Source organism: Meles meles, chromosome 3, assembly GCF_922984935.1.
Source record: "Meles meles chromosome 3, mMelMel3.1 paternal haplotype, whole genome shotgun sequence".
Lineage (NCBI taxonomy): Eukaryota > Metazoa > Chordata > Mammalia > Carnivora > Mustelidae > Meles > Meles meles.
In genome coordinates this window covers 53556677-53569787 of record NC_060068.1, presented here as the reverse complement: position 1 = coordinate 53569787, position 13111 = coordinate 53556677, and the positions used below count along the sequence as shown (strand labels likewise).

The 13111-nt window shown below is 40.7% G+C and overlaps 1 protein-coding gene across 3 annotated transcripts in view; it reads right to left on the bottom strand.

The window, feature by feature from the left end:
- Positions 1-13111, bottom strand: part of EFNA5 (ephrin A5) — a 278632-nt gene that overhangs the window by 43668 nt on the left and 221853 nt on the right. For all 3 annotated transcript variants that reach the window (XM_046000507.1, XM_046000506.1, XM_046000508.1), the window contains one exon: positions 4971-5263. In XM_046000507.1, the coding sequence (XP_045856463.1) occupies positions 4971-5263 (293 nt within the window). The remainder of the gene's footprint in view (positions 1-4970; positions 5264-13111) is intronic.

Sequence of the window (13111 nt, the reverse complement as noted above, 5' to 3'; positions counted from 1 at the left end):
TTCTTGATTGTCGGTTTCTCATTCCTAAATCAAGTGTACAATCATGATTCAGTCTAGAGGCTGAATATTCACTAGATTTAAGAATTCCTCTGACCCAAAATCTGGGTCAGAAAGGTTATTGTACGTATTAAAAGGGTCACCCATCTGAGAAGACACAGTTGAAATATCGCTTGCAGATGAACGAGTATTCTTCAGAGAGCTGAAATTGCATACGTGTTTTGTTTAAAATCTATCTTGCTACTATACGAATTGGGGTTTCTGGCAGAGCTTATGAAGTAATATTCTCTAAACAATAGAGCTCATTGTTTTTAACCTTTTTGTTAAAAAAAAATGAACAAAATACAAAATAAGGAATGTTTTCCCCTTTTAAGCACATGAGACCTAGGACTGTATCTCTTCACTTCCTGTTAGTTGTTTGCTCACTTAATTTCCTCTCAGATCCGCCACTTCTTATCTGTGTGAACTTTTCTCTCATTACTTAACTGTGCACCTCTGTGTCATCTATAAAATGGGACATCAGAACAGAACCTCCTCATACTGCTCTGAGAATTGCGGGGGTTTAGAACAGCGCTTGGAATCGAGTGCTGTGTAAATACCGGTGACCTTTACTTACTGAGCATCTACTACGTGCCAAACAATGTAGTACAGGGCACAGAGCAGGCGGGCCTGGGCAAAGCACCAGAAATACATAGCGTCAGGGGTGATGAGCGCTTGAGAGAAAATAAAGCAGGGTAAGAATGTTGAGAATCACAGACATATTATCTTTATATAGGGAGATTAGAATGCCTGTCCGATAAAGACATTTTTTAGAGCCGACCTAAAGAAAGCGAGAGCAAGGGAAGTGGCTGCCTGGAGCAATGAGAACCCCAGGCAGAGAGAAGATAAAGTACCAAGGCCCTCCTGTGGAGTCTACGGGTGGGCACTAGCCAGGAAGGAGGGCTGGGGGTGTTGCTGGAGGGGAGACAATAAAGGAGACTGAGAGGACAAGAAGCCCAAGAGGCAAGTTGGGGAAAGCAAGGGGATCCACCACGGAGGACCTTGTTGGCCAGGTTAGAGACTCAGGATTTTGTCTTGCTCAGACAGGAAGTCACTAGAGGACTTTGACAGGGCAGTGACATGCGCAGGGGGGCGATACAGAAAGCCTGCTGCACTAGTCAAGACCACAGATGACAATGACCGGATGGGGTGGCGGGGCTAGAACAAGTTCGGTAATGCTAAGATGCCTCTCCACTCTGCATTTGCCCTCAGCATACCCCTTTAACTGGCATTTATTGACCACCTACTAAGTAAGGTGTTGGGCCGAGACACTTTCCGGGTATGATTTCTTACCGTGCTGTGTAGACCTTTAGCTAAAACATAGTTAAGATTAGAATATTAAAGCTCCAAGAAATGTGAAAAACCGTCTCTTGCAACTACGTCATTTTACAGCTGTGGAATTAGAAATCCAGAGAGATGAAATGATTTACCCAAGATCATACAGTTAGTGAGGCCAAGAGAAGGGCCCAGGCCGCAATATTCCTTCCTTTATGAAAGGGGATTTTCAAAATCAGTGTTTTACGGACTCAAAGAACAGCAGCAACACTTCTTTCGAACTTGTTCTCATTAGGTTAATATTTATGAGAATCATTTCTAAAATGAGTACTTTTGAAGTTTCTAAAATAACTCTTTGCCTTAGGAAGTCTATATAAATGACTATTGCCATAATCTATTGACTGGCAGTTCTGCAAATCTATCACCGATAGAAATACCACCGACTTTCTGTAATTACTTCACTGTGCCAATCTCTTACCAAAATAACTTCTGTAGATTAAAAACAGTATTTGTCATATTCAAGAAGGGGCTCACTCAGTCTGCCTGCGCAGTATCAGCGATTTTAACAATATACTGCCCGTTCCCAAGGAAAGGAAGACATAGCACAGAGTCAGTATCAGAAACAAATAAAGGATCTAGAACAGTGAAGGATGTTTGATTTTGAGAGTAACAAGGAAATTTCACATATTTGCAGCTACTCTCTGTTCTCTTAACTTTGTATAACTCAAACACATTAAGAAGGAAATAAGTAGAACTGAGGATAAAGCAGAACTTGATAAGAACGTTCTAACTTGTGTGCTCCCTGAGTAAGTGATGAGTGGATTTTCTGATACGAAATCCTCTCTTCTCTTTCCCCAAGGCCAAGTTGCGTATTTGAATTTGGGTTCCCATCACGATACTCAAGACCCTTCCTCTAGCACCCTAAAGCAGGACCGCCAAAGGGCTAGAGTTTTCTCTTTTCTCTTGGAAGACTTGTTAGAGATTTTAAGCCCCCAAGGATCTGAAATACATCCCTGGTCTAGTTAAGAACATTTTATAAAATTGACCGGTGGACGACTAGTCAAGCCTTGTTCCCCAGATCGGCAACAGAGCTTCTTGTAAGGTAATAAGTGTGAAAAGAGCCATTTCCCAATCATCTTGTTCATTCCATGCATATTAGGAGAGAGGAAAATTCAACTGAGGGCCAATTCTCCCCTAAGAATCCTTTAGTTTAATTATGACCACAGTATATTAAGCGTCTGCAAGACATCCACGCTGGCTCTGCCGCTCTTGCTCTCAGCAGTGAAAGGAAGAGAGAAAACCCTTTCCCTACTAAAAAGACAGGGAAGGATGCTCTTGTGGTTCTAAACCATGGTTGAAAATTCAATTTAACTGACTACGAGGCCACTGTGCTTCTTATAAATGAACATCTCTTTGCTGCTAATTTTGTGCTATTTTACCTTTCATTAAAAAAAGTAATTCAGGTTAAACTCAGCTGAACAGCAAAAAGCTCTTGATATTTTGAAGCATTTTGGAACAATTACTTTGACAGGAGCCCTTGACAGTTAAATGACTCCGTTAAATGAATGTTATAGAAGACACATAATGATTTTTAGTGAAATATTGAATTTAACCACAAATGAGGAAAAACCAGTCATAAGCACTATGGGTATATTTGAATAATAACATCTTGCTTATGAACCTCAATGGATTCTATAATTTCTAATAATCATGCAATCAACTAGTTAGCTGCATGCTTCCTATCTCAGTGCTCTCAATTCGGTTTTGGTTTTGCTTTTGTTGTTGTGTTTTAAGCTGAAAAATCAATATGTAAATTGTGAAACTGGCAAGGATTTCCTCTTTCATCAGTAGGGTATTTTAGAATTAGGCAATTAATGATTGCCGTCCCGCCACTAAAGCCTCCCTCTTTCCTTTTTCCCATGTGTTGAATGAGATTCTTTCACAGGATAAAAAATCAGGAAAAGGCAGGAGCCTGCTGCTGGAGAACGTGTGAAGTCAATGTATGTCAGTGTTTCCTCCATCCATGGGATTCAATATTCCTTTTTTTATTTTATGGATTGAATGTGAGATGGTATCAAGACTCTTACGTGCTTTCTCATGACTAATGTCTAAAATATGTACTGAAATAATAAAACTGGTACTGTTCAATTTCCTTTTTAAATTCAATCTCAATATAAGTGGGAGTGCCCATGTGATAGCAAAATCCGGCTTAATATAAAATTCTGTTTTCTGGAGAAGAGAAGCTAGATATCCTTGCAGACTTAAAACAAAACAAAACAAAACAAAAACGTGGGTTAGGAGTCAGTGGGGACATTCAGGGTGAAGAAATGAGTCAGAAAAAAAGGAATGTTCTTTATATTGCTTGTCTGGCAAGGAGGGGTGACAAGTCAATGCTAAGCATACCAGGTGGTATGGCTTGGACCCCTCCCCACTGTGTGCAGCCACACTTCCTAATTCTTTCAAGGAGGTGAGGTACATGTACTCTTGTACCCACTACTCCCTGCATTTATCTTCCTTCAGCAACTGCTGATTTATTTGCTTCTTCTCCCCACCAGATGGTCACTCCTTGAGGACCAGAATGTCTTTGGGTTTTGCATCCCCCAACTTTTCTGAGTCAGGAAAAGTTGTTCGATCAATGTACTTCTGAGCAAAGAATGTTTAGCTGCTTCGGCTGATCGTGAAAATACTTGGAAAAGACCAGACAGTTTAAATATTTGATACTAGTGAAGGAAAAGTCCAGATATACAGCAGGCTGCCTAGATTAAACATTAACTGTAACCATCCTAACTCCAAGTGTGGTCCATAAACCAGCAGCAAAAGCGTCGCATGGGAGCTTTATAAATATGGAACCCCAGGCTCCACAGCAGACCACCTGAGTCAGATCTGCATTATAATGAGATCGCCAGGTGACAGATACACAGTGAAGTTTGAGAAGCATTTACCTAGACTATATGACTAGTAGGACACCCGAAGCCGTGACAGTGTATGCCACAGACAGGAAACAAGGCCACAGCAATATGATTAATACAGAGATCAGCTGAGAATGTTTTAGAGCTCTCTCAGGACAGAGTCACCGGTGGGGAACTCACTTATACCAGTTCCTCTGGAATGCTTTCTAGATACTTCTTCACACGCTTGCCTGTTTAAAGACACAGCTGCTCTTAATAATGGTCTTTTCTCCTTGGTGCAAAGAGAGTATTTATCGTCAGCATGCTGACATTTGCAGGAGTTGTGGCTTTCTCCACTGCAAGTGTGGATGATTGAAAGGATATTGCTGACACCTGAATAAGAAATCCAATGACTTCAAGCTATGTAAATTTAATTATTTCCTTTAATTTTTTTTTTTTTTTCAGGAATCTCTTTTTCTTTTCCTCAGCTTTGGAGAAGTCCTAGCAATTTTCATTTAAAAGAAATACAAGTCAGCAGTGGTTCACTGAACAGGCTGACACGCAATTTCATAGGGGGAGAGGAGCTGTGTCTTTAATCTAATTTGTGCTTTCAATTCCCAGCTAATGTATCTAGGGATCGTGATGTATGCATTTACAAGGAGACATCTGTAATGCAGAGTCCAGCTCTCCGCAATTCTCTGAAACATGGGTAAAAAATTAGTCTGGGCTCTTGCAGCTGTCCTACAACCCAATAAATCTCTGTATACTCACAGATGTAGAAATATTCCCGGCCTGGCCTGAATTCAAATCCTAGGGAGAAGGGTGTGAAAAGCTGGAATTTTTCAGAGAACTTGAGTGGTCCGTTTGGAGAGTGGGGTCGGTTACATTCCCATCTCTTGAACCCTTTGGAAGTATGGTCACAGGCACTGTAGCCATCAAAGTTCACCATGTAGAGGACATAACGCTCAGTCTTGTCTTCTGGGACCGAGTCCTCATAGTGAGGGCAGAAAACATCCAGGTAGTCATTGATACAGACGTCAATGTGGTAGTCACCTCTCTGGAATCTGTGGGAAGATGAAGAAAAAGATGAGATTATTCGTACAGAAAAGACTTCCTGCTCGGAATCATCAGTGGTAGAATAACTTTAATACCGCGGGTGCTAACAGATTTATCATAGTAAGATTTTACTGCATCCCATTAGGATGTGGGATATGTTACTGTTCCAACTCTCAGGAACAACAATTTTACAGAGGAATTCATTTACCTTTGTTTCAAAACACCCTAAAAATGGAACTCCTCACATTCATTTTCAGTCATGAAGAGGCTGACTTGCTGTGTTCCTTTCATTCTTAAAATCACATATATTGAGGCAAAGTTTTGGTATTTTGAAACAGCGTTTCATTTCATGAGTGTTTTTGAATAAATGAATAAGTCATTTAAAGAACAAATGAATGACTGAATTGTTCTTGCTATAATTGAGACCATTCTCAATTTCCCATGCAAATGCAGAGAGAAGCAGAGTCATAAAATTGAGAGAATTAGGATCATAAAACTTAAAGGTTGGAAAGAAAATTCCTAGAACACTTCCATGTTAGAGGAAAATAAAAACCTAAGGCACAATGATAAAGCAGTGAGTTACGGAGCTGGATGTGGAACAGTGACTTTGGGTCCTAGTCAGCTGTTTCCCTTAGTGAATCTATTTATGTCGCAAACTCGTTTCGGCAGATCTCTTTTGATGCCCCAGCCTTTCCTATATTAAGAAAATTAAAACCAGCTAAGTCCAATGAGCTCCTCCCCTCATTTTTTTTTTTTTTTAAAGATTGTACTCATTCATTTGACAGAGAAAGACACGGTGAAAGCGGGAACACAAGCAGGGAGAGAAGGAGAGGGAGAAGCAGGCTTCCCGCTGAGCAGGGAGCCCAATGCGGGGCTCAATCCCAGGACCCTGGGATCATGGCCTGAGACCAAGGCAGATGCCTAACTTCTGAGCCACAGAAGCATCCCCTCCCCTCATTTCTTTGTGTTCTAGGGCCAGACTGGACCACTTTCATCCTGAAATAGTGAAATTACACACACACTCACACACACACAAATATACACACACACCACTGTATGCATCACACTGTCTGCTTCAATTCCTAAGCTCACAAAAATTTTGCTTATTTGTGTTAACTAATAATACTCTCCCCTTCAGATGAACAGACTTCTCAGGAACTAATGATGTGTGAAACAGGAATTGTTATGTATACAATTTTCTAAAACCAGAACAGAAAAGCCTACAAAACCCTCTTTTTTTTTTTAGCTAAGGAGGAAAGTCTCTGAGCGCTCTGAAAGTTCATCATAAAACTGTTACTGCCAAAATACAAATGCCCATCAAGTCATCTAGTCTTTGAGTCAGCCGGTCTCAGTGCGAACACTTTCCAGGGGCAAGTGAGCTGGTCTATTCCATTTTTGGGCAACTCTAAATTTTAGCAAGTTTCTTCTTATATTGAGCACAAATCTGCTTCTGTGTGATTTCCACCCAGTGATCCTACTCCGGCTGTCTGACATCACAAAGAACAAATCCAATTCCTCTTCCTTCCTCCCCTTTATGGACCAGACAGTCCATAATAAATATGGAGTTTTCAACTACATCTCTGTATCCTCCTATCTCCATACTTGAAAGTCCTGATTTTTTTGGTTATTTCTGCTCCCAGGCTCCTCACATTCTAGATTCTCAATTCTCCTCATGTCCTGTAGTTTCCCAGCGTTCTCCTTAAATGCAGCTCCCAGACACAATCAACCTCTCGGAGAGGTCGCTGTGACCCGCACCCAGCCCAGGAGACCTACTACAAGCTTCACTCTGGATGCTAAGGAGTCATCGACGAAGCTGAGATTCCTTTCTGAAACAGAACACAATACAAGTGGAAACTCCTCATGTTAGTCGCAGACCTTGATTTAAGGACTGGGTTGCTGTTGGTTGAGCGGGGGAATCAAAAGCCATTTGAGCCTCGGTTTCCTCAAATGTAAATGGGAATGATAACGAGGATCTGCCTTGCTAACCTCACATGACTGCTTCAAGTCCCAGATGATGAAATGGATGAAAAGCCATGAGAGTGTACAGCATTATTATCAGGATATATTAAAGCACATTAAAATTGGTAACTGACAAAATATTAACCTTACAACCACAGCAGTCAATGTAAACAACAATAACAAAAATAATCCCTGTTTCCATTTTTAAAAATCTCCAAAGACAGGAAATCATATAAAAATCCTAAATTCTGTCCTCAACTATCAAATGCTCTGCAGAAACTTCATTTGATCAATGCTTTTAAAAAACAGCTTGCTGATTTATATAAGGAGAACAAGGAGAGATGACCAGATCACTGTTCAGTTAGAGGATCTCAAAATGCATGAAATTTTTAAAAAAGATTTTACTTATTTATTTGAGAGGGAGAGAGAAACAGAAAGAGAGAGAGAGAGAGCAAGCGAGCGCACACTCAGAGGGAGCTGCAGGCAGAGGAAGAAGCAGGCTCCCCACTGAGCAGGGAGTCCCATGTGGGACTCAATCCCAGGACCCTGGGATCATGACTTGAGCCAGAGGCAGATGCTTAACCAACTGAGCCACCCAGGTGCCCCAAAATGCATGAACATTAAACAAACAAACAAACAAACCAAACCCCCCATGTAAGTATTTATTTCTCTGTATTTACAATGATCACGGAACTAGGTTTACTTTTTCTTCATTACCGGCAGACGATGATTTGTCAAGACGCAAGGAAAGCCTGTGTTGCTTTTAAAAGATTTCTGAACATCAAGGTAACATCACTGCCAAAGTACAAAGAAAAGACACTGCAATGTTCAGATAAAAGGGTGCTGGGATATGAATCATCAGCACTCAGAGTAGCCTGACAGGTCTGGATGGGAGCCAGACAAGAACGGCCGCAGAAGGCAATGCCCAGATGCACTTTATATTATTATATTATTATTATAGATTTTAAAGACATTCAAGGGGGAAGTTTTTCCTTTCTCTAAGTGTCACTCATTTTAGCTTCTACTAGCATTTGACACAGCCTAAAAGTGGAAAAAAAAAAAAAAAAGAATTAAAACTGCCACTGTCCAGACCCCATTCTGTTATTGCTCTAGTCTACAAATTGCCATTATTTTTGATGCTTTAAACTGAGCTTCCTTTCTCCAACTTCTATCCCCATTAATAGTGCGTAAGTTTTAATAAAACAAGCCATGAGCTTCAAGACACCCTTTACATTGGGTTGACCCTATTCCTTTCTGATGACATTTTGCTTTGTGTGGGGGTGTTAAATGAATCACTATGGAGCCTGCTTTGAACTTGTGATCACCCCAGTGATTAGTAATCCTACCCCTCTATCCTTATGACAAAGATGATGATTCACCACAGAATCATCCTAACCTTTCATTTGCACAAGTTGGTGTACTAATACAATTTTTAAAGAAGGAACAATACAAACATAAAAACAATGATCAACTAAAACTCATAAAAGGCATTCCTGTGACATACTCAAGTACAGTCCAAAGAAGAGTTTAGGGTCAGATATTCTAACATGACCCCATATCATGCTCTTTGGCTACTGAGTAGTCCCGAAGCATTCTTTTCTGGCCCTACTGTGGAGAGGCACACATGTATGGCTAATATAATGAGTGTTTATTATGTTACATTCAGCACCTTGATTTAATCCCCATCACAGATCCTATAAAACAGACACTACCAGTACAGCCCTTTAAAAATGAGGATTTCGAAGCTAATTAGCCAGAGAATGCGCCCAGTGTCACAGAGCTAGTAAAAACGTGCAGGCAGAAGTCAAGGCCAAGCATTCATAACTCAGAACTGAAGTTTTTTACTATTCTACTTCCTAAAAGTCAAGTTAAAGTCAAATTCTTAGGTCTCTTCTTCCCACAGAGGGACAATTCTAATTCTTGCTGCTACAAACACGTGCTGCATCTAGGATCTGCCATGGTATGGCTCTACCTATGTTGTCACAGAAATGCTCCTTAGGCAGTTACAGTTAGTTTCATTTTCCCAATGAGGAAATGACATTCAAAGAGGGTATCATCCTCTGAGTTCATTTTTCCCCACAGGAAACCAGAAGCAGAGTTAGGATTTCAACCTGAGTCTTCTCTGATCCTGAAGCTGATTCTCTTTCCTCCTAAATGCTACGGTTCCAAAGTTCTTACCAGTTGTTGTAATTCCCCTCACCTGAAGGAGCCCTTTTAAGGCTTTTGGTGCCATTAGATTACCTTATGTTTATACTAACCTTCTAGGAAAGGCAGGTGCAAGGTGTCCTGGCCCTGCTCCCTTCCCATGACACTGGCCCCAAACTCCTCAACTGAAGGGTGTATCGACATCCATAATAGGGCTCACACAGCAGGGTTAGCTCCCGACTCAGGCACAAGAGTCTGGTTTTTCGCGGAATCAAGTGCTGTTAGGCTCAGCAGCTAGGCCACAGAGGCCAACCCCGCCCCCTCGACAAACGGCTTTCATGAGCTTTCGTTCCTATTCAAAGAGCAAGTTCAAATCTAGGAAGAATGATTCCACATGCCAATATTTACAAAGGTCACAGGTGGCAAGGCTGGTGGTTTTTTTTTTTTTTTTTTTAAGGCTGGTGTTTTAAACACATCTGCAAATTTCTTGGACACTTTCTTGTAAAGGTCTCCCCCTTACTCCTTATCTTTAATTCCATCCATTGTATCTGTGGTGCTCTACCTCTCTGAAATCATTTCATGTTATGAACTCGAAGAATTTCTGGCTGCACACCAACAAGCCAGCAATAATTACAGTACGGTCTTTACTAAACTATCACAGTGGTTTACAGTGTAAAAGCATGCGCAGTTGCCACACTTAGAAAAGTGATCGTGTTTGAGTAATACGATTACTGCCCTGTGCTCTCATTATACAAGTCTCAAATGCCAGGAAACATCCTGTATACATGAAAAGATGGCGCTCGCTCTCCACTGACTTGCACGGCTACAGGGGTCCAAGCTCCAGCTAACATATAATAGTATCTATAACTCTGTGAACACATGAATACATTGTATACATTTACCAAAATATAACAGTAGACTGGTTGAGAATCAATGTCATTTATATTATGTAAGGGTCATCTTAGTTAATTAAGAGGAAGAAAACTCAGTATGGCAACTAGTTCTTTGTTACCAACTCAATTATCAAGCAGGAATTATGCACTTTATGGTAGTTCTTAATGCCCTAGAAGCTGCCTGGAAGGGAGGATAAAAAGCACATTTCAAGAGTGTTGATAGAGCAAAAGTAACAAACTGCCCTTGGGATTTGAGTGAGAAGGTCTATTTGCAGACATGCGTGTTTGTCTCAGTTTGCCTTCTGTGTTTACCTGAGAACATCCTGCAGCTAACTACAGTTTTGACTATACACTTTAAACTATTCTTACTGTCTCTCTCCTTATCTGACCTGTCTGCAGAAAGTGATTTGTGACTTGAAATCAAATGAAATAAAGACCCAGATGAGGTAACCAGTCAACAATTTGCCTTTTCACTTTGTTATCAATAGGGCCCCAGCTTTCTACCCAGATAGGGACAACACATGACTTCCTGACCAGTTAGCAAGGACCAGGAAGACTTCACTCCATCTAAACCCAGTGACTTATTTTCAAATGGAAACAACAGACTTGGAGGACTCAAATACTCTAGGTTCTTGGCCAACCTCAGGAAGAAGTTCTCAACTACCCTGTCCTCGGTTCCTTTTGGCTGTGGCAAGTAGATGTCACCTAGGTTTCTTTCCCAATGGATGGCCCTTCATGTCATTGCTCTAACTTCCTCCTCAACCCTTAGGCTATGAATACCGCAGCTGGGAAGGCCAGCCCCAAAGAACACACAGGCAGGGCCTTGGGTTCCAGGCCTTGGAAGAGCAGGATCACAGCCATCCTTCTCTGAGTTTCCCTTTAGCCACTTTCTCCTGTGGTGTTGCTCCTCTCCTCCCTTCCTCATCTGCTAAAGCCAAAATACATTTCATTTTAGGAGCTGGAAAAGGAAGGGTATGATGCCTATTTAAAACATTCTAAATTGGCCTTTAGCATATGTCGGTGGCACAGCAGAGAGCCTGCTTCCAGGGAAATGTGTACTGAGGTATTTTATCAAGCAGCTCCTAAGAGAAGTTTCCTCGCTCCATAAATATAGAAACAGCATTAGTGAAAGAAGACAGAGTAGTTATTAGATGTTAGGAAGCTGCGAGACACTTTTATCCCACTCTTTCATGTAGTGTTTTAAAGGATTCAATAATGAAAATGTTATTTTTCATGAACTGGATAGTTGATTATTACAGTTTAAATGTATTTTAATCTGTCAAAGAGGTGATTGTTTTAATATTCCTATTTGAACAGAACTACAATGTCACTTCTTTAATTACAAGGCAACTTAATATATTACATTCTGAAATTGAAATGTAAAAAAGGATATGATTTATGGTCAAAGATTAAGCCAATTTATCAGCTTGGGGTTCCTCCCAAATTTTACATCTAGAGTGAATATATCTTGGCAGCCCTGTCTTTCGCTTTTACCATTATTGATTTAAAGGCTAATTTCAGAGTAAGATGTCTTTTTTTAACCAGAAGAATTTCTCATTTGTCCTGGAAGTCCTCCTGGGCCCCCAACAGACCTGGAGTTTGGTCTGTAAATATGTTTCGGGAGGAGATGGGCAGGCCAGCAGTCTCTGTTGCAACACGTCTCTCCTCATCTCCTTCTGTTATTCTCTCAGCACAGAATGTAAGCCTTATGGTTTTCATATCCTAAGTCTGAAGATGCTCTTTTTATTTTGTTTTGTTTTCCTGCAGAGGTTAAAGCATGAAATATAAACAGCAAATCAAACAGGGTTGATAAAAAATAGCATCACTGGGGGCTGAAGCGAGATGTGTTTTGCTGTTTTTTAATGTCTTCCTTCTCTCATGGGCTGAAACATGTCTGTCTTCCAAATGTATTGGTAATTGACCTTCATTTTCAGCTCTGAGATAGAGTCCTGGACAGTTTCACCACTACCAGACCAGTTGCTAAGGCTAAATGAGGGAAGTCTGAATGAGGTCTGATGACTGCAACCCATCATTTCGGGCAGTCCAATCCAACTCCTCCGGGCTCTAGAACATACCAATCACAGCTAAGTTCCCACAGAAGTGAAGATTTACAAGTTAAAAAAAATACTCAAGGATGAATTTCAGAGGTGTTTCTTACCTTATTTTTGCAGTCAAAACACTGCATGTTCTAACATATATATTTTTATCCAATGAAGCACAAGATAGTTACAAAATATTCAGAAGCCAGGGTTGCTGTTCTAGCCATGAATATCAATTCCAGTAAAGTTCTTATGCACGCATGTTTTGGTAATTACAAATTCTGCAGCGTAAGAGCTTTGCCTTGAATTCAGTAACCGTTGGTGATGGGAATAAGACATAATTTACTTGGCCAGATATTTAGAATTCATTAGTAGTTTAGCACAGTAACCTGTCACCTTTTCTCTTTCCACGTGTGTAGGTGTGCATGCATATGTTTTAAAAACAAACGGTCTAAAAATTTCACAATTAATACCAACTACACATATCAAACAGATGGATAAAAAGATCAGCAAGCTCTTGTTTTTTGTTTTCCTATTACCAGTCACATCAGGCTGAATGACTTTGTAAAATTGGTATCTCCCAAGAGTAACACCTGTTTCAAATACAGGGCCCACAAAATCTTCTCTCCTCCAGTGTTTTAACTCATTTGGAGTTTGTTTTATTAGCTTGACTGAGGAGCTCCAAAGGAAACAAAGCATTAAATTGGCAGGGCCTAAACAAGACTTGCCTTCAGGAAGGGACTGGGAGCTTTGGGTGACAGTCTAATTGCTTCTAAGCCCCCAAAGCGGCCTCAGGCATGGAGTAAGAATGTGTCAACAT